The sequence below is a fragment of the Melospiza georgiana genome, chromosome 33 (genome assembly GCF_028018845.1).
Source record: "Melospiza georgiana isolate bMelGeo1 chromosome 33, bMelGeo1.pri, whole genome shotgun sequence".
Classification (NCBI taxonomy): Eukaryota; Metazoa; Chordata; class Aves; order Passeriformes; family Passerellidae; genus Melospiza; species Melospiza georgiana.
In genome coordinates this window covers 1,720,885-1,748,174 of record NC_080462.1, presented here as the reverse complement: position 1 = coordinate 1,748,174, position 27,290 = coordinate 1,720,885, and the positions used below count along the sequence as shown (strand labels likewise).

Sequence of the window (27,290 nt, the reverse complement as noted above, 5' to 3'; positions counted from 1 at the left end):
AAGCCCAAAAAAACCCTAAAAAGTTTCAAAATCATACAAAATTCTTCCCAAAATCCCACAGAATTGCTACCAAAATCCCATAAATCTTACAAAATCCCACAAAATTCCTGTCCTGGAGCTCCTTCATGGTGCCACCAAGGTGACGGTGACAGCGACAGCCCGCCCGACAAAGTGACGGCAGGAGCGGCTCCCGAAGCCCAAAAAAAACCCTAAAAACCCTCAAAATCCTACTAAAATCCCACAGAATTGCTACCAAAATCCCATAAAATCTTACAAAATCCCACAAAATTCCTGTCCTGGAGCTCCTTCATGGGGCCACCAAGGTGACGGTGACAGCGACAGCACACCCCACAAAGTGACGGCAGGAGCGGCTCCCGAAGCCCAAAAAAAACCCTAAAAACCCTCAAAAATCCTACAAAATGCCCCAAATCCCCTCCCTTCCCTGGTTTTGTTGCTTCATTTTGGGGTTTGGCCCCTTTTTTTTTACGATCCCCCCATTCCCAGTTCCCATTCCCAGTTTCCCCAGTCTCATCCCAGTTCCCCCCCTGTGGTGTCATTGTCACCCTCTGTCCCCACCCCCACATTTGGGATTTTTTGGGGTTTTTATTTTGGGGGGGGCCGGTTCGGAACGGAGCGAAAGGAAAACGAACCCCAAAACCAGGAAAAAAAAATATGGAGAAAAAGGGAAAAGAAAAAAAATGGAAAAAATGGAATAAAATTGAGAGAATTGAGATGGGAGTGGCGTGGCGGGGACAGAGGGGACAGGGAGGGGACAGGGAGGGGACAGAGGGGACAGGGATGGGGACAAAGGTGACAAAAATGGCGAAAAGGACGGGGACAAGGATGGGGACATGGAGGGGACAGAGGGGACAGGGACAGAGGGGACAGGGACAGAGGGGACAGGACATTCCAAGCCAAGGATGACCAGAGGTGACACCGGTGTCCCCAAGCTGCCCCTCTCAGTGGCCTGAGGTGGCTTCTGTCCCCTCCACAGGGGGACACGGGGCTGAGGGGACACGGGGGAGGGGAGGGGAACAGGGGACGTGTCCCTGTCCCTGTCCCCTGCTGTCCTTATTCCCTGTCCCTTTGTGTCCCTGTCCCTTTGTGTCCCTGTCCCCTCCTGTCCTTATTTTATTCCCTGTTCCTGTCCCTTGGTGTCTCCTCCTGTCCTTATTCTGTGTCCTTTCCTGTCCCCTCCTGTCCCTTCATGTCCCTGTCCTCATCCCTGTCCCTTTGTGTCCCTGTCCCTGTCCCCTGCCATCCCTTCATGTCCCCATCCCTTTGTGTCCCCTCCTGTCGCTGTCCTCGTCCCTGTCCCCATTCCTGTCCCTTCGTGTCCCCTCATGCGACCGGCAGGGGGGGCGGAGCTACTGAGGGGGCGTGGCCAGAGAATGGGCGTGGTTTCGGTTGATGACGTGATTGGCCACGCCCCCCAGCGGGTCCCGTAACGGCCGCCAGGGGGCGCGCGCGGCGGTTGCCGGGCAACGCAACATGGCGGGGCAGGTGGGGGGGGCGGGGGAAAATGGGGAAAAAAGGGGAAAAAATGGGGGAAAAATGGGGGGAAAATGGAAAAACAGGGGAGGGAAAAGGGGAGGGAAAAGGAGAGGAAGGGGGGGGCAAAGGTGGGAGGGAAGAGGGGGTGAAATGGGGCGGAGAAAAGGGGAGCAAAGGGGGAAAATGGGGGGATAAGGGGGGACAGGAAGTTCGGGGGTCTCTCGGGGGAGGGGCCCGGGGGGTCCCGGCTCTGAGCGGCCCCTCCCCCTCCCCAGTACGAGGACGCCTTCAGCCCCCCCCGGCTGCAGTGCTGGACCGTGCCCCGCCCCCCCCCGAAGGTACCCCCCAAAATCCCGACCCGGAATGGGGGGGGGGGCATTGACCGACACCCCCAGACCCTGATCGGGACCCCCTGACCCCCCCCCCCGGACCCCTCCTCAACCCCAGCCCCGCCCCCCCAGAGCCCTCTGAGACCCCCAAACCCCCTCCGAGGACCCCCCAGAGCCCAGTCCTGATCCCCCCGGGACCCCCCAACCCCACCCCAGCACCCCCAAACCCCTTCCCGGGCCACCAGGACCCCTCCAAACCCCTCCCAGGACCCACCAGGACACCCCCAACCCGGTCATCATCCCCGGGACCCCCCAAAGCCACACCAGGACCCCCAAATCCCTTCCCAGGACCCCCAAACCCCTTCCCAGGACCCCCAAACCCCCTCCCAGGACCCCCCCGAGCCCGGTCCTGATCCCCCCGGGACCCCCAAACCCCTTCCCGGGCCACCAGGACCCCTAAACCCCTTCCCAGGACCCCCAAACGCCACCCCAGGACCCACCAGGACACCCCCAACCCGGTCATCATCCCCGGGGACCCCCCAAACGCCACGCCAGGACCCCCAAACCTCATCCCAGGACCCCCAAATCCCTTCCCAGGACCCCCAAACGCCACCCCAGGACCCCCAAACCTCATCCCATGACCCTCAAACCCCTCCCAGGACGCCCCCCCAGCCCAATTCTGGCCCCCCCAAACCCCACTCCAGCACCCTCAAACTTCACCCCAGCACCCCCAAACCCCTCCCAGGCCCCTCCCAGGCCGGTTCTGACCCCCCCAATCCCACACCCCCCCCCCCCCTCAGCTGCCGACCCCTCGCCCCCCCACCCCGTTCATCGCCGACGACCGGGGGCACCTCCTGCCGCACGTGCCGCGATCCAAGGTGAGCCCCGCCGCGGTTTTGGGGTCCCCCCCTTCGCTCCCGGGGCACTTTTGGGGTCTCTCCCCGCTCCCGAGGCAGTTTTGGGGTCTCCGAGGGGACACCAGGGCAGTTTTAGGGTCCTCCCCCGCTCCCGGGGCGATACCGGGGCAGCTTTGGGGTCCCCCGCGCTCCTGAGATCCCGGAGCAGTTTTGGGGTCTCTCCCCGCACCCGGGGCAGTTTTGGGGTCCCTCCCCGCACCCGGGGCAGTTTTGGGGTCCCTCCCTTCACTCCCGAGACAGTTTTGGGGTCCCTACCCCCGTCCTGGGGCAGTTTTGGGGTCCCCCCCACTTCCAAGACAGTTTTGGGGTCTCCCCTCGGTCCCGGGACCGTTTTGGGGTTGTCCCCCCCGCTCCCAGAGCCCCGGGGCAGGTTTGGGGTCCCCATGGGGACACCTGAGCAGTGTTGGGGTCCCCGTGGGGGACACCGGAGCAGTTTTGGGGTCCCCCCCGTCCCGGGGTAGCTTTGGGGGTCCTTCCTCCGTACCTGGAGCAGTTTTGGGGTCTCTCCCTGCACTTGGGGCAGTTTTGGGGTCTTCCCTCCCTGCTCAGTTTTGGGGTCCCCAGGGGGACACTGGGGCAGTTTTGGGGTCCCCCCCTTGTTCCCGGGGGCACACCGGTGCCACCCCCGCTCCTGGGGCAGCTTTGGTGTCCCCTCCCGGTCCCGGGGCAGTTTTGGGGTCTCTCCTCCCTGCACTTGGGGCAGTTTTGGGGTCACTCCCCCGCAGGTGTCGCCCTGGGGCACCTTCCTGGGCACGTGGGCGATGCCAGCGCGGATCCCCCCGGCCCGGCTGGACCGCAGCGCCCGCGAGCCCGGGGCCGCCGAGCGGCTGGAACGGGAACAGCCCCGGGAGCTGCGGAGGGCGTGCAACGGCATCCGGACACGGGTCACCGGCAAGGTGACACCTTGGGGACACATGGGGACACATGGGGACACACCTGGGGACACCTGGGGACAGACAGGGACACACAGGGACACAGCTGGGACATGGGGACACACACGGGGACAGCCCCGGGAGCTGCGGAGGGCGTGCAACGGCATCCGGACACGGGTCACCGGCAAGGTGACACTCATGGGGACATGGGGACACGGGGACACAGCTGGGGACACGGCTGGGACATGGGGACACACCTGGGACGTGGGGACACACACGGGAACAGCCCCGGGAGCTGCGGAGGGCGTGCAACGGCATCAGGACACGGGTCACCGGGAAGGTGACACCTTGGGGACATGGGGACACACTTGGGGACACACCTGGGACATGGGGACACACACGGGAACAGCCCCGGGAGCTGAGGAGGGCCTGTAATGGCATCAGGACATGGGTCACCGGCAAGGTGACACCCTGGGGACACAGCTGGGGACAGACAGGGATACACAGGGACACAGCTGGGACATGGGGACCTTCCTGGGGACGTGGGGACACACACGGGGACAGCCCTGGGCACTGCGGAGGGCCTGCAATGGCATCAGGACACGGGTCACTGGGAAGGTGACACCCTGGGGACACATGGGGACAGCTGGGGACACAGCTGGGGACACTTGGGGACAGACAGGGATACACAGGGACACAGCTGGGGACATGGGGACACACACGGGAACAGCCCCGGGAGCTGAGGAGAGCCTGCAATGGCATCAGGACAGGCGTCACTGGGAAGGTGACACCCTGGGGACACAGCTGGGGACATGGGGACACACCTGGGGACATGGGGACACACACGGGGACAGCCCCGGGAGCTGCAGAGGGCCTGTAATGGCATCAGGACACGGGTCACCGGGAAGGTGACACCTTGGGGACACAGCTGGGGACACTTGGGGACATGGGGACACACACGGGAACAGCTCTGGGAGCTGAGGAGGGCGTGCAACGGCATCCGGACACGGGTCACCGGCAAGGTGACACCTTGGGGACACACGGGGACACAGCTGGGGACAGCTGGGACATGAGCACACAGCTGGGGACACAGCTGAGGACAGCTGGGGACAGCTGGGGACACCTGGGACACGGGGACGAACCTGGGGACACCTGGGACACATCTGGGGACACCTGGGACACACAGGGACACACCTGGGGTACACTGGAATACACCTGGGGACACCTGGGACACACAGGGACACATCTGAGGCACACCTGGGGACATGGGGACACAGCTGGGGACACCAGGGACACCCCCGGGGCTCAAGGAGGGGCAGGGCAGGGGTGGCACAGAAGGGACAGGAGAGGGGACAGCGGGATGGGGGACACAGGGGGGACACGGGGGGACACAGATATGGGGACAGGGGACATAGGGGGACAGGGATGGGGATGAGGGGACAAAGGGACATGGCAGATAACGGGGGGACAGGGGGACATGGGGGGACACAAGGCCACGGGGATGGGGACAGTGGGACACGGGGGTGTGGGGACAAAGGGGGGACACAGGGACACGGGGATGGGGGACAGGGGGACATGGGGGGGACACAGGAGCGGGGGACACAATTTTGGGGCCGTTCCCACAGGGAGCTCCCATTGTCCCCAATGTCCCCAGTGTCCCCAATGTCCCCAGTGTCCCCATTGTCCCCAATGTCCCCAGTGTCCCCAGTGTCCCCAGTGTCCCCAGTGTCCTCATTGTCCCCAATATCCCCAGTGTCCCCATTGTCCCCAGTGTCCCCAATGCCCCCAGTGTCCCCAGTGTCCCCATTCTCCCCAGTGTCCCCAATGTCCCCAGTGCTCCCCCATTCTGAGGGGTCCCTGGGCACCCCCCTGACCCCCTCCTCTCTCCCCCAGCTGCAGCAGCCCTGGCCCACGGAACCTTCTGGAAAGGACCAGGGGGGTCCCCGCGGGGGCTCCCCCCACCCTGAGCCCCCCAAAGCTGGGGACAGCACCGAGGGGGGACCCTGCACCCCAAACCCCTCCGAGGGGGGACCCCCCTGTCCCCTAAATCAGCCCTGTCCCCTGAACCCCCCTGAGCAGGGACCCCCCTGTCCCCTCAGCCCCTATTTGGGGGGTCCCCAAAATCCCCCTGGGGAGGGACCCTGTCCCCTAAGCCCCTATGGTTGGGGACCCTCACCCCAAAATCCCCCCGGCTCCTGAGGTGGCTCTGCTGTCACCGTCCCCTCCCTGCCCTGGGGACAATCCCCCCACCCCAACCCCACCTGAGCGGGCTCTGGGCCCCCCAAAAATGGGAAATAAAGGCTGGGAAATGCAGGAAATGCTTGCAATGAGCCCCAAATCTTTTTGGGGTTTTTAGGGTTTGGCCCAAATCTGTTTGGGGTTCAGGGTTTGCCTCTGATCCTTCCTCCTCCTCCTCCTCCTCCTCCTCCTCTCTGGTCCCAGGGGAGGATTCTTAATTAGGAAATTAATTGGGGATGGGATTGGGATGGGGTCAAAGCACCCACACCCCTCCCGCCATCCCCAAAATCCTGGATTTTCTCCCCCAAAACTCCTGGATTTCACCCCCCCCCCCCCCCCCGCCAAAATTCCTGGATTTTCCCTCAAAATATCCTGGAGTTCTCCCCATAAAATCCTGGGTGTTCCCCTAAAAAAATCCTGGATTTTCACACCAAATATCCTGGATTTTCCCCATAAAATCCTGGATTTTCTCCCCAAAATTCCTGGATTTCCCCCAAAATATCCTGGATTTTCCCCATAAAATCCTGGATTTTCCCCCCAAAACTCCTGGATTTTCCCCCCCAAAATTCCTGGATTTTTCTCCAAAATATCCTGGATTTTCTCCAAAAATCCTGAATTTTTCCCCAAAATATCCTGGATTTTCCCCATAAAATCCTGGATTTTTCCCCAAAATATCCTGGATTTTCCCCATAAAATCCTGGATTTTTCCCATAAAATCCTGGATTTTTCCCCAAAAAAATCCTGGATTTTCCCAGCAGGATTCCTCCCCACATGGAGCTGGGGCAGGAACTCGAGATGGGGTGGGGAGAGTCATTTCCCAAAGGTTAAAAACCCCCTAAACCTGACCCCAAAACTCCCCCAGGAACTGCAAATTTTGGGGTTTTTTCCCCCCATTTTTCCACACTGGGCAGGAGGAGGAAGGAGAATCCCATTCCTGGCTGAGGGACAGAGCTGCTTTATTGTGTCCCCCAGGGGACAGGTGACAACAGCTGGGTGACAAAACTGGGGTGACAACACCTGGAGTGACACAAAGGCCTCCCCACCACGAAACCAGGACGTTCCCACCGGCAGGAGGCTCCAAAATTGGGATTTTTCCCCCAAAAATGGGCTGAATAAAGAAAATTCCATGGGGATGATGACCCCAGGGGTGGCAGGGGGATGGCATTGAGATGTCACTTGTCACCACAGGCTCCCCATCAGCAGGAGGCTCCAAAATTGGGATTTTTACCCCAAAAATGGGCTGAATTATGGAATTCCCAGGAGTTTGAGGACCCCAGGGGTGGCAGGGGGGTGGCACCAAGATGTCACCCTCGTGGCACTGCTCCCCACGGGCAGAAGGCTCCAAAATTGGGATTTTTCTCCCCAAAAATGGGCTGAAAAAAGAAATTTCCATGGGGATGAGGACCCCAGTGGTGGCAGGGGGGTGGCACCCAGATGTCACTTGTCACCACTGCCTTCCCATGGGCAGGAGGCTCCAAAATTGGGATTTTCCCCCCAAAAATGGGCTGAGTCATGGAATTCCCACAGGACCCAGGACTCTGAGCGGTGGCAGGGGGGTGGCACCCAGATGTCACCTGTCACCCACCCCCGTGGGGCGCTGCCTCAATGAATGGAGCTCCTTGTGCCGCTGTGGTGCCACCCCGGTGCCAATCCCACTCGTGGGGACACAGATCCCGCATTGTCCCGGCCTCGGGGACACGTGGGGACACCACGGGGACAATGGGGACACCGAGGGGACAATGGGGACACCGAGGGGACAATGGGGACACCGAGGGGCTCGCTCTCATCCCGGGATTTTGGGGAGGGGGAGGGAGGGGAGGGATTTTGAGATTCCCGGATTTTGGGGAGGGGGATGGGAGGGGTGGGATTCCAGGATTTTGGGATTCCCGGGATTCCCAGGATTTCGGGGTTCTGGGATTCCAGGATTTTGGGATTCTGGGATTTTGGGGTTCCCAGGATTTGGAATTTCGGGATTTTGGGATTCCCAGGATTCCGGGATTTTGGGATTCCCAGGATTTTGGGATTCCCGGGAATTTGGAATTTCGGGATTTTGGGATTCCCAGGATTTTGGGATTCCTGGGATTTGGAATTTCGGGATTTTGGGATTCCTGGATTTTGGGATTCCCGGGATTTTGGGATTCCGGGGATTTGGAATTTCGGGATTCTGGGATTCCAGGATCTGGGAAGGCCCCGGGGCTGTCACAGCGCCGCCAGCGCGGCCGAGGACAGCACGGTCAGGGCCAGCACCAGCAGCCCCGACTGCGTCACCTGCGGCAGCTTCAGCCCCTTGCCCAGGTCCCAGGCCTGCGGAGACAGCGGGGACAGCGGTGTCACCTTGTCCCCAGAGCTGGGACACAGCTCCCACTCCCTGCCCTGCTCCCACTCCCTGCCCTGCTCCCCGCTCCCAGCTCCGTGTTCCCATTTTCTATTCCCCTTTTTCCCATACCCTGTCCCCATTCCCGTCCCCTTTTTTCAATTCCCCTTTCCATCCCCTTTTTCCCGTCCTTCTTCCCATCCCCTCTCCCCTTTCCCACTTTTATCCCAGTTCCCACTCCCTTTTATCCCAGTTATCCCACCCTCTCTCATCCCAGTTCCTGCTGCCTTCCCATTCCATCCCCTCCCCATTCTCCCATTCCCATCCCCTCTTCCCATTCCCATTATTCCCATTCCCATCATTCCGATTCCCATTGTTCCCACTCTCCTCTCTCCCGTTCCCATTCCCATTATTCCCATTATTCCTATTCCCATCATTCCCACTTTCCTCATTCCCATCATTCCCATTATTCCCATTATTCCCACTCTTCCCATTCCCATCATTCCCATTATTCCCACTTCCCTCATTCCCATTATTCCCATTAATCCCACTCTCCCCAGTTCCCATTCCCACTCTCCGCATTCCCATTATTCCCATTATTCCCATTCCCATTATTCCCATTCCCATCATTCCCATTATTCCCACTTTCCTCATTCCCATTATTCCCATTAATCCCACTCTCCCCAGTTCCCATTCCCACTCTCTGCATTCCCATTATTCCCGTTATTCCCATTCCCATAATTCCCATTCCCATCATTCCCATTATCCCATTATTCCCACTATTCCCATTCCCATAATTACCATTCCCATCATTCCCACTATTCCCATTCCCATTATTCCCATTCCCATCATTCCCATTATTCCCATTATTCCCATTCCCATCATTCCCATTATTCCCATTCCCATAATTCCCATTCCCATCATTCCCACTATTCCCATTCCCATTATTCCCATTCCCACTATTCCCATTCCCATTATTCCCATTATTCCCATTCCCATTATTCCCATTATTCCCATTATTCCCATTATTCCCATAATGTGGAAAACCCTGAACCCCCCCCCCCCCCCAAACCCCAGGGGGGGTCAATCCCTCCCTGGGAATTCCACAAATCCGCAATTCCCAAAATCCCAGAATTCCCAAAATCCCAGAAAATCCCAGCCCTGGAGCACCCCCAGCTCTCCCCGACAGTCCCAGTTCCAAACTGGGAGCACTGGGACGGGCCCCCATAAAACCCCTGCCAAAAATTTTGTGCCATTCCCAAAATTCCTCCCTGATCCCAGGAACCTGGATGGGGGGCGGACACCTTGGTGCCACCCCATTGTCACCTGCTGTCCCCAAAGGGACATCCCAGGTGCACAATTCCCAGTTCCACACTGGGATGGGCTCCCATCAAACCCCTCCAGCCATTCCCAATCTTTTGAGCCATTCCCAAAATTCCTCCCTGATCCCAGGAACCTGGATGGGGGGGGGACACCTTGGTGCCACCCCATTGTCACCTGCTGTCACCAGAAGGGCTCCTGGGGACATTCCAGGTGCACAGCTCCCAGTGGGATGCTCTGGAACGAGCTCCCACCAAACCCCTCCCAACATTCCTGTGCCGTTCCCAAAATCCCTTCCCGATCTCAAAACCCGGGCAGGTGGCACACCCCGGTGCCACCCCACTGTCACCCGCTGTCCCCAGAGGGACCCTGCAGGTGGCCCGGGCCCTCACCAGGTGGCGGACGCCGTTCCAGGTGTGGTAGCACAGGGGCAGGGCCAGCAGGAACTTGGCCGAGCACACGAGGGTGGGGCCCAGGCTGAGCGCCCGCACCTGGGCCAGGTAATGGGGGAACTGCTCAGGGAGCAGCAGCGCGGCCACCGAGAACAGGGACACACCTGGGGACAGCAGGGACACCTGTCAGGGACAGGGACACAGCTGGGGACAGATAAACCTGTCAGGGACAGGGACACATCTGGGGACAGCAGGGACAGGGATACACCTGGGCCAGGTAATGGGGGAACTGCTCAGGGAGCAGCAGGGCAGCCACCGAGAACAGGGACACACCTGGGGACGACAGGGACACCTGTCAGGGACAGGGACACAGCTGGGGACAGATAAACCTGTCAGGGACAGGGACACACCTGTCAGGGACAGACACACCTGTCAGGGACAGATACACCTGTCAGGGACAGGGACACAGCTGGGGACAGATAAACCTGTCAGGGACAGGGACACACCTGTCAGGGACAGACACACCTGTCAGGGACAGATACACCTGTCAGGGACAGGGACACAGCTGGGGACAACAGGGACACCTGTCAGGGACAGGGACACACCTGGGGACAGGGACAGATACACCTGTCAGGGACAGGGACACACCTGGGAGGGACAGACACACCTGTCAGGGACAGGGACACACCTGGGGACAACAGGGACACACCTGTCAGGGACAGGGACACAGCTGGGGACAGGGGAGGGACATGTCAGGGACACAGCTGGGGACAGCAGGGATACCCCTGGAATGGGGACAGGGATACACCTGGAATGGGGACAGAGCCCATCAGGGAGAACAGGGATACACCTGGCAAAGGGTCCCCAGGTGTCCCCAGTGTCCCCAGGTGTCCCCAGGTGTCCCCAGTGCCACCCACCGAGGCTGAGGGCGACGCCGGTGCCGCGGTGGGTGATGGACATGGCCATGGGCAGCGACCACCTGCAACAGGAACGGGCTGGGGTCACCCCAAAACCCTGGGAATGGGCTGGGGGCACCCCAAAACCCTGGGAATGGGGTGGGGGCACCCCAAAACCCACAGGAACAGGGCTGGGGTCACCCCAAATCCCACAGAATGGGGTGGGGTCACCCCAAAACCCTGGGGATGGGCTGGGGGCACCCCAAATCCCACAGGAACAGGGCTGGGGGCACCCCAAAACCAAGGGAATGGGGTGGGGGGCACCCAAAATCCCACAGGAATGGGGCTGAGGTCACCCCAAAACCCTGGGGATGGGGTGGGGGCACCCCAAAACCCACAGGAACGGGGCTGGGGTCACCCCAAAACCCACAGGAATGGGGTGGGGGTCACCCCAAATCCCACAGGAATGGGGTGGGGGGCACCCCAAATCCCACAGGAACGGGGGGGTTGGAGCATTTTGGGTGGAATTTGGGGCAGCCTGGGGTCAATTTGGGGGATTTAGGGGAAATGTGGGGGATTTTTGGAGTGGCCTGGGGTGAATTTGGGGAATTTTAGGGTGGTCTGGAGTGAATTTGGGGTTCCTAGGGGTGATTTTTTTTTTTTTTTTTTGTGAATTTGCAGTGCCCCAGGGTGAATTTAGGGTGGATTTGGGGTTCATGGGTCCATTTTGAAGTTTCCAGGGTGATTTTGGGGGTTCCCAGCTTGTTCTGGGCTGGTTTTGGGGTGATTTGGAGTGGTTTTGGGGTGATGATGGCTGGTTTAGGGCGGTTTTGGAGCAGTTTTAGGGTGATTTTGGGGTGATCAGCACTGTTTTAGGGCAGTTTGGGGGCAGTTTTGGGCTGGTTTAGGGGCAGTTTCAGCGATTTTGGGGCAGTTTCAGTGGTTTTGGGGCAGTTTTGGGGCGGTTTTAGGGTGATTTTGAGGTTCTCTGGCTGCTTTTGGGGTGTTTTGGGGTGGTTTTGGGCTGGTTTAGGGGCGGTTTGAATGGTTTTGGGGCAGTTTTGGGCTGGTTTTGGGCAGGTTTAGGGGTTGTTTGAGTGGTTTTGGGGTGTTTTTGGGGTGGGTTTGGGCAGGTTCAGGGGCAGTTTGAGTGGTTTTGGGGCAGTTTTGGGGTGATTTTGGGCAGGTTTAGGGGCAGTTGGAGTGGTTTTGGGGTGGTTTTGGGCAAGTTTAGGGGCAGTTTGGGTGGTTTTGGGGAGGTTTTAGGGTGATTTTGAGGTTCTCTGGCTGCTTTTGGGGTGTTTTGGGGCAGTTTTGGAGTAGTTTTGGGCAGGTTCAGGGGCTGTTTGAGTGGTTTTGGGGCAGTTTTGGGGTGATATGGGGGTTCCCTGGCTGGTTTTGGGCTGGTTTAGGGGCAGTTTGAGTGGTTTTGGGGAAGTTTTGGGGTGATTTTGGGCAGGTTTAGGGGCGGTTTGAGTGGTTTTGGGGCAATTTTGGGTTGGTTCATGGCAGTTTGAGTGGTTTTGGGGTGTTTTTGGGGTGGTTTTGGGCAGGTTCAGGGCGGTTTGAGTGGTTTTGGGGTGTTTTGGGGCAGTTTTGGGGCAGTTTTGGACTGGTTCAGGGGCTGTTTGAGTGGTTTTAGGGTGTTTTTGGGGGGGTTTTGGGCAGGTTCAGGGGGGTTTGAATGGTTTTGGGGTGTTTTTGGGGGGTCTCTCACTTGTAGATGCTGACATGGGGGGACAGGGGTCGCCCCGAGCGCTCGTTCCTCTCCCAGAACCTCCTCATCTCCTCCCGGGCCGTGGTGCCCATGGGGACGGCCCTGGGGCAGAGACAGAGCCTGAACCCGACCCCAAAAACCCCAAAAAACCCTAAAAAACCTTAACTCACCCCAAAAAAAACCCCATAAACCCAAACCCTGACCCTCCTCATCTCATGGTGCCCATGGGGACGGCCCTGGGGGAGAGAAAGGGACTGAACCCAAAAAACCCTAAATCCACCCCAAACCCCAAAAAATCCTAAATCCACCCCAAAACCCAGAAAAAAACCCAAAGGAAACGCTCAGAAACACCCAAACCCCCAAAATCCCTTCCCAGTCCCCCCCAGTCCATCCCAGTTTGGTCCCAGTCCCTCCCAGTCCATCCCAATTCAATCCCAGTCCACATCAGTCCCTCCCAGTTTGGTCCCAGTCCATCCCAGTTTGGTCCCAGTCCATCCCAGTCCCTCCCAGTCCATCCCAGTTTGGTCCCAGTCACTCCCAGTCCATCCCAGTCCCTCCTAGTCCATCCCAGTTTGGTCCCAGTCCCTCCCAGTCCATCCCAGTTTGGTCCCAGTCCATCCCAGTTTGGTCCCAGTCCACTCCCAGTCACTCCCAGTTCCTCCCAGTTTGGTCCCAGTCCATCCCAGTCCCTCCCAGTCCATCCCAGTCCATCCCAGTCTCTCACTGGTGCAGGGTGGGGCCGGGCCCCAGCCGGGCCAGGAGGCAGCGCCGCCCCAAACCCCTGGAAAAGAGAGAAAAAAAATTGAAAAATGGGGAAAACCTGAGGGGGGGGGGAAAGGGAAAACTGGGGGGAAATGGGGAAATAAATGGGAAAATATTTAAAAATTTGGGGGAAAAAAGGGAATAAATGGGAACAACGGGGAAATGGGATTGGGAATGGCCCGGATCCCCTGGGAAAGAGGGGAAATGGGGGAAAATGAGGAAAAAATGAAGAAAAAATGAGGAAAAAATGGGACAGAGAGGGCGACACTGAGGGGACACTGAGGGGACACTGAGGGGACGCTGAAGGGACACGGAGGGGACACGGAAGGGACACTGAGGGGACGCTGAAGGGACACGGAGGGGACACTGAGGGGACACTGAGGGGACACGGAGGGGATACTGAAGGGACACTGAAGGGACACTGAAGGGACATGGAGGGGACACTGAAGGGACACGGAAGGGACACTGAGGGGACACTGAGGGGACACGGAAGGGACACAGAGGGGACACTGAGGGGACACGGAGGAGACACTAAGGGTGGCACGGAGGGGACACTGAAGGGACACGGAAGGGACACGGAGGGGACACTGAGGGGACACGGAGGGGACACTGGAGGGACACGGAAGGGACACTGAAGGGACACGGAGGGGACACTGAAGGGACACGGAAGGGACACAGAGGGGACACTGAAGGGACACGGAAGGGACACGGAGGGGACACTGAAGGGACACGGAAGGGACACGGAGCTGGCCCGGCCCCGCCGCTCCCGGGCCGGAACCGAGAAATCGCCTCAGGCCAGGCCCGCCCCCGCCCCCGGTGTCCCCTCAGTGTCCCCAGTGTCCCCCAATGTCCCCCGGGCCTGTCCCGGGCCCTCGGAGTCACCTCAGAGCCAGCGCCGCCATCTTGGAGCCGCCGAGCCGGAAGTGCAGTGACGTCATTCCGGTTCCGGCAACGGGCGGGATCGATAACCGATATGGGTTATTGGTATCGGTCTTGATATTGGTCATTGATAACGGTCTTTGATACTGGTATTGATATTCGTAATGATATTGGTATTGATATCGGCCACTGGGAGCGATAACTGATATCGGTAATTGGTTTCTGTTATTGATATCGGTCACTGGTATCGGTCAGTGGGATCGATAACCGATATCGGTTGTTGGTATCGGTATTGATACTGGCATTGATATCGGTACTGGGATCGATAACCGACATCGGTTATTGATACTGGTACTGATGGTACTGATATCGGTGTTGATAGCGGTCACTGGGATCGATAACTGGAATCGCTATTGATAACGGTATTGATATCGGTTCTGGGATCGGTAAGTGATACCGGTATTGATATCGGTACTGATAGTGGTCACTGGGATCGATACCTGATATCGGTTATTGGTATCAGATATTGATATCGCTATTTGTCTCTGATATTGATATTGGTCATTGATATCGGTCACTGGGATCGATAACTGATATCGATCCTGTTATCGATCCCTATTTTCAATCCCGTTATCAATCCCCGTTATCGATCCCCGTTATCCCCCCGGGCAATCCCCTCTTTGCCGTTTTCCCCCCAAAATCCCCAAACCCCCCTCGCCCTGCCCCAGCCACGAGCTCCAGGTGCCCCCCATGTCACCCCCATGCCACCCCTCTGTGTCCCCGCCATGTCCCCCCATATCCCCCTGTCCCCCTCATGTCCCCTCCATGTCCCCCACTCTGTCCCCTCAATGACCCCCTTCTGTCCCCTCTCTATCTCCTCCATGTCCCTCCCTGTCCCCCCTCAGTGTCCCCCCCATGTCCCCTCCATGTCACCCCCATGCCACCCCTCAGTGTCCCCCCCATGTCCCTCCCTTTGTCCCCTCTCTGTGCCCCCCACGTCCCCCCATATCCTCCCCCAATGTCCCCTCCATGTCCCCCCTTTGTGTCCCCCCCCCGTCCCCCACTCTGTCCCCTCAATGTCCCCTCCATGTCCCCCCATGCCACCCCTCAGTGTCCCTCCCATGTGTCCCCCCCATGTCCCCCTCTCTGTCCCCCCATGCCACACCCGTGTCCCATGTCCCCCAAGTGTCCCTTCCATATCGCCCCTCAATGTCCCCTCATGTCCCCCCTGCTGTCCCCTCAGTATCCCCTCAATGTCCCCTCCATGTCCCCGACTCTGTCCCCTCAATGTCCCCCCATGACACACCTGTGTCCCTCCATGTCCCCCTCAATGTCCCCTCAATGTCCCCCCATGTCCTCCCCACTGTCCCCTCAATGTCCCCTCCATGTCCCCCCATTGTGTCCCCCCATGTCTCCCCCACTGTCCCCTCAGTATCCCCTCAATGTCCCCTCAATGTCCCCTCCATGTCCTCTCAATGTCCCCCCAATATCCCCCACTCTGTCCCCTCAATGTCCCCTCAGTATTCCCTCAATGCCCCCCCAATGTCCCCTCCATGTCCCCTCAATGCCCCCCCAATGTCCCCCCAATGTCCCCTCCATGTCCCCTCAGTATCCCCCCAATGTCCCCCCAATGTCCCCTCAGTGTCCCCCCAATGTCCCCTCCATGTCCCCTCAATGTCCCCCCAATGTCCCCTCAATGTCCCCTCCATGTCCCCCCAATGTCCCCCCGTGTCCCCGCTGTCCCCCCGGTGCCACATTCCTGCTCCCCCGCCCCCGCGGCGCGCGGGAATGCGGCCGGACAAAGGCCACCAGTGTCCCCGTCCCCCGGGCCACCCTCGGTGTCCCTCGGTGTCCCTCAATGTCGCCTTTGAGCGGGGTCCCCGCGGCCCGGCCCCCCCGCGCCCATTGGCCGGCATTTGGGGACGGGGCCACCCTAAAACCGCGTCCCCGCCGCTGTCCCCTCCGTGTCACCGAGCGCCACCATGTCCCCGAGGGCCACCCGCCGCCTCCTCCTCGTGGCCGGGCTCGTGGCGGCGCTGGGTGAGCTTGGGGACAAGGGACGGTCCCCAAAAAGGGGGTGGCAAAGGGGGGGGGGGGGACAGGAGAGGTTTGGGGGTGGCCCTGGGGATGGGGACACGGGGGGCTTGGGGACTGTCACCATGGCTTGGGGACACGGGGGGCTTGGGGAGTGTCACCATGGCTTGGGGATTGTCACCTCAGCATGGGGACATGGGGGGCTTGGGGAGTGTTACCATGGCTTGGGGACACGGGGGGGCTTGGGGACTGTCACCATGGCTTGGGGAGTGTCACCATGGCTTGGGGACTGTCACCTCAGCATGGGGACACGGGGGGCTGGGGGACTGTCACCATGGCTTGGGGAGTGTCACCATGGCTTGGGGACACGCGGGGCTTGGGGAGCGTCACCGAGCCTTGGGGCACTTGGGGACTGTCACCACGGCTTGGGGACTGTCACCACACCTTGGGGAGTGTCACCTCGGTTTGGGGACTTGGGGACTGTCACCGAGCCTTGGGGACTGTCACCGCACATTGCGGACTGTCACCATGGCTTGGGGACTGTCACCATGGCTGCTGTCACCATGGCTTGGGGAATGTCACCACGGCTTGGGGATTGTCACCACGGCTTGGGGACTGTCACTGCGGCTGGCTGGCGGGGGACAGCGGGGGTGGCACCAACCAGGGGACAGGGGCGGGTGTGGCTGCAAGGACAGTCCCGGGTCGTTGTCACCTCCCTGGGGACATTGTCAGGGGTGCCACACCCAGCCCTGCTGGTGTCACCGAGCGGTGGCGCTTGTCACCTCCTTGGGGACATTGTCGGGGGTGGCTGCCAGGACAATGCCGGCCATTGTCACCTCCCTGGGGACAGCTGGGGGAGTGCCACACCCAACCCTGCCCGTGTCACCCGTGGGGACACTGTCCCCTCCCTGCCACCCATAGGGACAGCAGTGCCACCACTTCACTGTCCCCTTCATGCCACCCATGGGGACAGCAGTGCCACCACCCTGCTGTCCCCTCCCTGCCACCCATGGGGACAGCAGCGCCACCACTCCACTGTCCCCTTCATGCCACCCATGGGGACAGCAGTGCCACCACCCTGCTGTCCCCTTCATGCCACCCATGGGGACAGCAGTGCCACCACTCCTCTGTCCCCTTCATGCCACCCATGGGGACAGCAGTGCCACCACCCTGCTGTCCCCTCGCAGCCTTCACGTTCCCTTTGGTGGCAACTTGGTGACACTCCGGGCTGTGGTGGCAGCTTGGGGACACTCCGGGCTGTGGTGGCAGCTCGGGGACACCGCCAGGCTGTGGTGGCAGCTCGGTGACACTCCAGGCTGTGGTGGCACCTCGGTGACACTCCGGGCTGTGGTGGCAGCTCGGGGACACCGCCAGGCTGTGGTGGCAGCTCGGTGACACTCCAGGCTGTGGTGGCACCTCGGTGACACCCCGGGCTGTGGTGGCAGCTCGGGGACACTCCAGGCTGTGGTGGCAGCTCGGTGACACTCCCGGCTATGATGGCACCTCGGTGACACTCTGGGCTGTGGTGGCACCTCGGTGACACCCTGAGCTGTGGTGGCAGCTCGGGGACACTCCAGGCTGTGGTGGCACCTCGGTGACACCCTGGGCTGTGGTGGCACCTCGGTGACACCCCGGGCTGTGGTGGCAGCTCGGGGACAGCGCCAGGCTGTGGTGGCAGCTCGGGGACACTCCGGGCTGTGGTGGCAGCTCGGGGACACTCCAGGCTGTGGTGGCACCTCGGTGACACCCCGGGCTGTGGTGGCACCTCGGTGACACCCCGGGCTGTGGTGGCAGCTCGGGGACAGCGCCAGGCTGTGGTGGCACCTTGGTGACACTCCGGGCTGTGGTGGCAGCTCGGTGACACTCCCAGCCGTGGTGGCAGCTCGGTGACACTCCGGGCTGTGGTGGCAGCTCGGGGACAGCGCCAGGCTGTGGTGGCAGCTCGGGGACACTCCGGGCTATGATGGCACCTCGGGGACACTCCCGGCTGTGATGGCAGCTTGGTGACACTCCCGGCCGTGGTGGCAGCTCGGTGACACTCCGGGCTGTGGTGGCACCTCGGTGACACTCCAGGCTGTGGTGGCACCTCGGTGACACTCCGGGCTGTGGTGGCACCTCGGTGACACTCCGGGCTGTGGTGGCAGCTCGGGGACACTCCGGGCTGTGGTGGCAGCTTGGGGACAGCGCCAGGTTGTGGTGGCACCTCGGGGACACTCCAGGCTGTGGTGGCAGCTCGGTGACACTCCGGGCTGTGGTGGCAGCTCGGTGGCACCGCCCCGCGCGGGGGGGCGGGGCTGTGACGTGTCTCCGTGTCGCCGTGTCCCCAGGGCTGTCGCCGGTGTCCCCAATCCACGTGTACACGCAGCGCGAGGTCCACGGCACCGTGGGCTCCAGTGTCACCCTGTCCTGCAGCTTCTGGTCCAGCGAGTGGATCTCGGACGACATCTCCATCACCTGGCACTTCCAGGCCGATGGCTCCCGCGACAGCATCTCCGTCAGTGTCACCGCTGTCCCCGCGGTGTCCCCAAAATGTCCCCGTTGTCCCCAAGCCGTCCCCGTTGTCCCCATCCCGTTCCCGTCGCGCCCCGGTGTCACCTCGTCCCAGCAGAGCCTTCCCTGGTGTCTTCTTGGCCTGTACTGGGACTGAGGTGTCCCCAAAGTGTCCCCAGTGTCCCCATGGTGTCCCCAACCCGTCCCCATTGTCCCTGTGGTGTCCCCAACCTGTTCCCATTGTCCCCAAAGTGTCCCCAAGCCGTCCCCGTTGTCCCCATCCCATTACCGTCACACCCCGGTGTCACCTCGTCCCAGTGGAGCCTTCCCTGGTGTCTTCTTGCACTGGAGTGTCCCCAAAGTGTCCCCAGTGTCCCCAAGGTGTCCCCAGTGTCCCCACGGTGTCCCCAGTGTCCCCAAAGTGTCCCCAGTGTCCCAGCCCCACCCTGCAGGTGTCACCCACCCTCCCCCCTCGGTGGCACCCTGGTGCCACCACCAGCCCCTGCACCGCTGTGCCACCTCCTGCCCCGCTGTCCCCTGCGTCCCCTCTGTCACCCTGGATAACCTCAGTGTCACTGTCACCCCGTGTGACCCCGGTGTCACTGTCACCCTGTGTGACCCCCATGTCACTGTCACATTGATGTCACTGTCCCTCCGAGTGACCCCAATGTCCCTGTCACCCCGGATAACTTCGATGTCACTGTCACCCTGGATAACCTCAGTGTCCCTGTCCCCCCCGTGTGACCCCGGTGTCACTGTCACCCCGTGTGACCCCCATGTCACTGTCACATAGATGTCACTGTCACCCTGGATAACCTCAGTGTCACTGTCTGTCCGGGTGACCCTGGTGTCACTGTCACATCGATGTCCCTGTCACCCCGTGTGACCCTGGTGTCACTGTCACATCAATGTCCCTGTCCCCCCGAGTGACCCTGGTGTCACTGTCACATCGATGTCACTGTCCCACCAGCTAACCCCAGTGTCCCGGTCCCCTTGGGTGACCCCAGTGTCACTGTCACATTGATGTCCCTGTCCCCCCTGGTGACCCCGCTGTTGCTGTCCCCCCGGGTGACCCCGGTGTCACTGTCACATCAATGTCCCTGTCCCCCCGTGTGAGCCCGTTGTCCCTGTTCCCCCGGGTGACCCCGGTGTCCCTGTGTCCCCGTGTGACCCCAGTGTCCCTGTCCCCCCTGGTGACCCCAGTGTCGCTGTCACATCGATGTCCCTGTCCCCCCCTGTGACCCCGCTGTCGCTGTCACATCAATGTCCCTGTCCCTCCGTGTGACCCCGATGTCCCTGTGCCCCTGTGTGACCTCAATGTCCCTGTCCCCCCCTGTGACCCCGCTGTCCCCCTGAGTGACCCCAATGTCCCTGTCCCCCCCTGTGACCCCGCTGTCCCCGTCCCCGCCCCAGATCTTCCACTTCGCCAAGGGCCAGCCATACATCGACGACGTGGGCACGTTCAAGGAGCGCATGGCCTGGGCGGGGAACCCGCGGCGCCGCGACGGCTCCATCGTCATCCACGGGCTGGAGCCCAGCGACAACGGCACCTTCACCTGCGACGTCAAGAACCCGCCCGACATCGTGGGCAAGTCCTCGCAGGTCACGCTCTACGTGCTGGAGAGAGGTGCGGCACGGCTGGCACCGGGGGGACACGGCTGGCACCGGGGGGGGACACGGCTGGCACCATGGGGGGACACAGCTGGCACCGGGGGGGACACGTCTGGCACCGGGGGGGACACGGCTGGCACCGGGGGGGACACGTCTGGCACCGGGGGGGACACGGCTGGCACCGGGGGGACATGGATGGCACCGGGGGGACATGGATGGCACCATGGGGAGGACACGGATGGCACCTCCCTGGGGTGGGGACACGGGTGGCACCGGGGGGGGGACACGGCTGGCACCGGGGGGACACGGATGGCACAGGGGGGACACGGATGGCACCGGGAGGGGACACGGCTGGCACATCCCTGGGTGGGGACACGGCTGGCACCGGGGGGGACACGGCTGGCACCTCCCTGCGGTGGGGACACGGCTGGCACCGGGGGGGACACGGCTGGCACCGGGGGGGGACACGGATGGCACCTCCCTGGGGGGGACACAGCTGGCACCTCCTGGGGTGGGGACACGGCTGGCACCTGGGAGGGACACGGATGGCACCTCCCTGGGTGGGGACACGGGTGGCACCGGGGGGGGACACGGCTGGCACCATGGGGGGGACACGGATGGCACCTCCTGGGGGGGACACGGCTGGCACCTGGGGGGGACACGGCTGGCACCTCCCTGGGGGGCACATGGCTGTCACCTCCATGCGGGTGTGACACGGTGTCCCTGTCCCCTCAGTGTCGCTGTCCCCGCAGTGTCACTGTCCCTGCAGTGTCCCCACTGTCCCCTCAGTGTCCCCACTGTCCCGAGTGTGTGACACGCTGTCGCTGTCCCCGCAGTGCCGCCCCGTTACGGTGTCCCTGTCCCCGCAGTGTCCCCACTGTCCCGGGTGTGACACACACAATGTCGCTGTCCCCGCAGTGTCACTGTCCCCGCAGTGTCCCCACTGTCCCGGGGGGTGACACGGTGTCCCTGTCCCCTCATGTCCCCACTGTCCCGAGGGTGACACGCTGTCGCTGTCGCTGTCCCCGCAGTGCCGCCCCGTTACGGTGTCACTGTCCCCTCAGTGTCACTGTCCCGGGGGGTGACACGGTGTCGCTGTCGCTGTCCCCGCAGTGCCGCCCCGTTACGGTGTCGTGCTGGGCTCCGTTATCGCCGGGGCGCTGCTCGTGGTGGCCGCGCTGGTGGCGCTGGGCTACGGCGGCCGCTACTGCTGGCGGCGGCGCCAGGCGGCTCTGCAGCGGCGGCTCAGGTCAGCGCGACCCCTCCCCAAATCGGGACCCTGCCCCAAATCGGGACCCTGCCCCAAATAGAGACCCCTCCCCAAATCGAGACCCCTCCCCAAACGGGGACCCTGCCCCAAACGGGGACCCTGCCCCGAACGGGGATCCTGCCCCAAATAGGGACCCTGCCCCAAACGGGGACCCTGCCCCAAATCGAGACCCCTCCCCAAATCGGGACCCCTCCCCAAACGGGGACCCTGCCCCGAATAGGGACCCTGCCCCAAACGGGGACCCTGCCCCAAATAGGGACCCTGCCCCAGATAGAGACCCCTCCCCAAATCGGGACCCTGCCCCAAATAGAGACCCTGCCCCAAATCTGGACCCTGCCCCAAATCGGGACCCTGCCCCAAATCGAGACCCTGCCCCATACAGGGACCCTGCCCCGAATAGGGACCCTGCCCCAAATCGGGACCCCTCCCCAAATCGGGACCCTGCCCCAAAACGGGACCCTGTCCCAAATCGGGACCCCTGCCCCAAATAGAGACCCCTCCCCAACCGGGACCCCTGCCCCAATCTGGACCCCTCCCCACACCGGAACCGTCCTCAAACCGGGACCACCGGGGCCGCAATTCCGCCGTCCCGAGCCGGGATCCCCGTCCAAACCGGGACCCCTCCCCAATTTCCGTGACCCCTCCCCAATTTCCGTGACCCCTCCCCAAACCGGGAGCTGCAATCCCACCATCCCAAACCGTTCTTTTCCCCTTTCCCCCCAACCGGGACTACCGGGGCTGCAATTTCCGCGCCCCCCTCCCCACACCGAGAGTCCCGGGGGTCCCTCCCACCATCCCGACCCCCCGTTTTCTCCCCTTTTTCCCCCCATTTTCCCCCGCAGCGCCATGGAGAAGGGGAAGCTGCAGCGCTCGGGCAAGGAGGGCTCCAAGCGCAGCCGGCAGGTGAGCGCCGAGCGGGGCGGGGGGCACGGCGGGCTGTCCCCCCGGTCCCCCCGGTGCCCGGGCCCGCCGGGGGCTGCGGGTGAAGCCCCCCTGTCCCCGCAGGCCCCCGTGCTCTACGCCATGCTGGACCACGGCCGCGGCGCCAAGAAAGGCAAGGGCGGCGCCGGCAAGGATAGGAAATAGCGGTTAGCGGGCGGGGAGGGACCCCCGGGGGCGGCCGGGGCCTCGGGGGACCCCCGGCCCCCCAAAGTCATCATGACCATCGAGATGGAGCTGCGGGGGGAGCCCCGGGGCGCGGCGCCGCCCGCCGCCCGCTCGCCGAGCCGGGGCAGCCTCAAGAACGCGCTGCTGAGCATCGTCAGACCCAACTCGGGGGGCTCCTGAGGGACCCCCCGCGCCCGGGACCCGGCGAGGAGCGGGGTGTGGTCCTCGCCTCGGGTCCCCCGCCTTGGGGACAGCGCTGGCGACAAGCGCGGCTCCTCCCCCCCGTCCCCGGCCACCCTCGGTCGCTCCCTGCCCAGCCCCGGGTGGGATTCGTGCCCCGGAACGCGGGCTTGGGGTCGGTGCCCCCTGCCCGGGGCCGCGTCCCCCTCCCTGAATTCGGGGGGGTTCTCTCTGTGCCCCCCCCACCTCAATTTCGCTCCTTTTCTGGCCGTTTTCTCGTCTCTCCCCGCGGCCGAGCCCAAATGACGTCGCGGGGTGGCCCCTTTGTCCCCTCCCTTTGTGCCCCCATTAACGCCCGTAACCCCCGGGACCCCTCCCCAAACCCGGCCGGAGCCCCGTGGGAGGGGGCGAGGCTGCGGCCGGGCTGGGGGAGCCGCCCGTGCCCCCCAAGGACGCGTTTTGTACCCCCTGTGCCCCGTCCCTGTCCCCTCCGTGTCCCCGCGGTGCCATTAATAAAGCTGACATCTCCGGGAGCCCCCGTGCCACCGCCACTGTCCCCACGCCGCGGCGACATCGCTGTCACCCTCAGCGGGGAGGTGACACCTGGAGGGTGACCTGGTGCCACCCCGGAGTCCTCAATGCCACCGCCCTCCCTGCCAGCCGCCGTTAATTAAAGCTGTAATTAACACAACCAAAGCATTGCGGGAACGGGCAGGGAACGGCCCCGGTGCCCCCCCGGTGCCCCCCCGGTGCCCCCTTGGTGCCGTTGTCCCTTTCCCTAATAAGTCAGCGCTGCCCGACCCCGCCGTGTCCCCTGGGGCCGCCGCCGCTGTTTTTCTTTCCAAGGAGCTATTTCTGCACCGGAGCGCGGCATTGCGGGGCCCTGGGAACGGCCCCGAGCCCCCCAAAACCCGGCTGTGAACCCCCCGAAACCCGGCTGCAAACTCCCCCAAAACCCGGCTGTGAACCCCCCGAAACTCAGCTGCAAACCGCCCCCAAAACCCGGCTGCGAACCCCCCGAAACCCGGCTGCAAACTCCCCCAAAACCCGGCTGTGAACCCCCCGAAACCCGGCTGCAAACTGCCCCCAAAACCCGGCTGCAAAGCCCCGAAAATCCGCCTGCAAAGCCCCGAAAATCTGGCTGCAAAATTGGGCTGAGAACCCCCCAAAACCCGGCTGAAAATCCCCCAAAACCCGGCTGCAAAGCCCCGAAAATCTGGCTGCAAAATTGGGCTGAGAACCCCCCAAAACCCGGCTGCAAATCCCCCAAAATTGGGCTGTGAACTCCCAAAACTTGGGCTGCAAACTCCCCCTAAATCCGCCTGCAAACCCCCCCCCCAAAAACCCAGCTGTGAACACCCAAAACCCGCCTGTGGATCCCCCAAAATTGGGTTGTGAACCCTCAAAACCTGGGCTGCAAACTCCCCCTAAATCTGCCTGCAAAGCCCCCCAAAAACCGAGCTGCAAACATTCAAAACCGGGCTGTGGACCCCTCAAAATTTGGCTGTGAAACCCCCTAAAACTGGGCTGCAAACCCCCCCAAATCCAGCTGTGAATTCCCCCAAATCCAGCTGCGAGCTCCCCCAAAACCCGGCTGCAAAACCCCAAAAATTGGGCTGCAAACTCCCCCTAAATCCACCTGCAACCCCCCCCGCCAAAAAAAACCGTGCTGTGGACCCCTCAAAAACCCGGCTGCGAATCCCTCAAAATTAGGCTGTGGACCCCTCAAAATTCGGCTGTGAACCCCCTCAAAACGCTCATGTGAACCTCCCCGAAATCCACCTGCGAACCCCCCAAATCCTCCTGCGAACCGCCCCAAAATCCACCTGCGAACCCCCCCAAAATCCGGCTTCGAACCCCCCCAAAATCCGGCTTCGAATCCCCCCAAAATCCGGCTTCGAACCCCCCCAAAATTCGGCTTAAATCCCCCCCAAACCCTCTCAGTGGGGACCCCTCCCCAAATTCCCCCGAGCCCCCAGCGCAGCCTCCTCTTCCTCACTCTTTATTCCCTGCACGGGCCAAAAGCCCCTCGGGGTGGGGACAGTGACAGTGACAGTGACAGAAATGTGGGGAGGGGGCGGTGACAGTGACAGCAAGGTGGGGACCCCCGATTTCCTGGGCTGGGGGCTGCAGCGGGACCCGTCCCCCCCCCGGTTTGGGGACACCGGGCGTGTCCCCAACGCCACCACGGGACGGGGAAATGGGGAATTCCGTGGAAAATTTGGGGATCCCATGGAAAATGGGGGTGCTCATGGAAAATGGGGGTGCTCATGGGAAACGGGGGTGCTCATGGAAAATGGGGGTGCTCAAGGGAAACGGGGGGGGGGGTCCCACGCCGCCCCCTCCCCAGGGCCAACCCCCCTTGGGGACACCGGGCTGGGTCACCTCCCCCCAAATCCCCCCGGTGTCACCGGGCAGGGAAGGGCCGAGCCCCCCTCGGGAGGGTCCCCACGGGGTTTGGGGGTCCCGGGGGGTCCCGGGGGGGTCCCGGGGGTCCCTCAGGGCCGCGGCTCCCCCCGGCGCTGGCGGGAGCGGCGGAAGCGGCCCTGGATGGCGAGAGCCGCTCGCTCCGTCTCGGGCGCGCTCAGGTCGATGTCGATCTCCTCTTCCTCCTCCTCCTCCTCTTCCTCCTTCTTGCGATCAGCCTTGGCTGCCGGGGATTTGGGGGGGACAGGACGGGGACACGCTTGGGGACAGGCTGGCACTGCCAGGGTCACCCAGGGGGACAGCCTGGCACCTCCAGACTGGCAGTGGGGACACTCAGGGGGACACCCTGCCACCAACCCGGGGGGACAAGGGACAGCCTGGCACCCCCAGATTCACCCAGGGGACATCCAGAGGGACACCCTGGCACCAACCTTGGGGACAAGGGACAGCCTGGCACCCCCAGATTGACCAATGGGACACTCGGAGGGACACACTGCCACCAACCGGGGGACAAGGGACAGCCTGGCACCTCCGGAGTCACCCAGGGGACAGCCTGGCACTCATATTGGGGACAAGGGGCAGCCTGGCACCCCTAGATTCACTGTGGGGACACTCAGAGGGACACCCTGCCACCCCCCTGGGGGACAAAGGACACAACGAGCCCTCCCCAGGGGGACACCCCGACACCTCCGAGGGGACAGGGGATGTCCCCAAATGCACGCAGGTGCCACCTGCCCACAAGGATGGGGAAAATGGAGGGGCCCTGGGGTGTGCGGGGACAGAGGTGACAGCGGTGACAGAGGTGACAGCGGTGACAGCGGTGACAGAGGTGACAGCGAACCTGTGCCGGCGCTCCTCACCTTGCTGCTGCCCACCGGGGGCCTCCGCCGCCGAGGGGGGGACACGGGGACTGCGCTGCGGAGAGAGGGGACCCGGGGGTGACACAGGGTCCCCCCATTGTCCCCGCATTGTCCCCGGGGTCCCCACAGCCTCCAGCCCGAGCGGGGCTCGCGGTGGCTGCGCTGAGAAGAGAGGAGGGCCCGGGAGGACACGGGGAGGTGACACCGGTGGCCCGGGGTCCCCAAAGTGTCCCCCCCCCCCCGTCCCCGGGACGCAGCGTCCTGGCCCCATTGGTGCTCCCCGCCCGGCTCGGTGCTGGAAGCCCCGGGAAAAGGGGCAGAGTCCCGGTGCCGGTGTGTCCCGGTGCCCCCCGGTGTCCCCGGTCCCCCCCGGTGTCCCCCGGTGTCCCCCGGTGTCCCCCGGTGTCCCCACCTCGCTCATCCCGCCCGGTGCCGCCGCCGCTCCCAGTGCGGTCCCGGCGCTGCCGCCGCCGCCTTTATAGGGACGGGGTTTGATTGACAGCCGCGAGCAGCCAATGGGGAGAGGGGGGTGGGGACTAAAGGGACACGCCCATGAGGGTGGCTCCTCCCCCCCGGTCCAGGGGAGGCGGACACGGGGGGACATTGGGGACATTGGGGGGGGAGGACTGAGGGTATGGGGACACTGGGGGACATTGGGGACATTTGGGACACGGGAGACACCCGGGGGACACTGGGGACAGTGCGGGGGACATTGGGGACGTTTGGGATATTTGAGATATTGGGGACATGGGGGCACGGCGGTGACAGGAGGACATTGGGGGACACAGGGGGACACGGAGAGACACTGGGGACATGAGGGACATTGGGGACATGGGGGATACAGGGGGACATTGGGGATATTGAAGATATTGGCGACATTGGGGACATGGTGGGGGGGACTGAGGACATGGGGACATTGAGAGGGACATTGGGGACATGTGGGGCCACGGGAACATTGGGGACGTTTGGAGGGGACATGGGGATATTGGGGACATTGGGGACATTGACAGACATTGGGGACATGAGGACACTGGGGACACGGGTGACATGGGGGACACGGGGGAACACTGGGGACATGGGGGGACACGGGGACATTGGGGGACAAGGGCGCACAGGGGACACAGAGGGCTTGGGGGGACTCGGGGGGACACGAGGAGGCTTGAGGGGACATAAAGGGGACA

The 27,290-nt window shown here is 62.6% G+C and overlaps 3 protein-coding genes across 3 annotated transcripts; 2 read left to right on the top strand and 1 right to left on the bottom strand.

Annotated features, from left to right (window-relative positions):
• The first annotated feature begins 1,491 nt into the window (after window positions 1-1,491).
• On the top strand, window positions 1,492-5,764 carry CFAP126 (cilia and flagella associated protein 126). Its single transcript, XM_058042643.1, has 6 exons — window positions 1,492-1,503; window positions 1,770-1,832; window positions 2,624-2,701; window positions 3,466-3,636; window positions 5,506-5,617; window positions 5,712-5,764. The coding sequence occupies exons 1-6, from the start codon at window positions 1,492-1,494 to the stop codon at window positions 5,762-5,764; spliced, it is 489 nt and encodes a 162-aa protein (XP_057898626.1).
• A 1,025-nt stretch (window positions 5,765-6,789) lies between these two features.
• SDHC (succinate dehydrogenase complex subunit C) lies at window positions 6,790-14,191 on the bottom strand. Its single transcript, XM_058042911.1, has 6 exons — window positions 14,134-14,191; window positions 13,214-13,270; window positions 12,490-12,591; window positions 10,794-10,855; window positions 9,877-10,040; window positions 6,790-8,154 (listed from the first exon to the last, which is right to left on the bottom strand). The coding sequence occupies exons 1-6, from the start codon at window positions 14,187-14,189 to the stop codon at window positions 8,050-8,052; spliced, it is 546 nt and encodes a 181-aa protein (XP_057898894.1). The 5' UTR covers window positions 14,190-14,191; the 3' UTR covers window positions 6,790-8,049.
• Window positions 14,192-16,112: 1,921 nt separating this feature from the next.
• MPZ (myelin protein zero) lies at window positions 16,113-22,822 on the top strand. The gene is given in 6 exon segments (XM_058042642.1): window positions 16,113-16,170; window positions 18,492-18,658; window positions 20,068-20,281; window positions 21,379-21,514; window positions 22,378-22,438; window positions 22,541-22,822. Coding segments are annotated over 6 exon segments (918 nt in total).
• The last annotated feature ends 4,468 nt before the right edge of the window (window positions 22,823-27,290 follow it).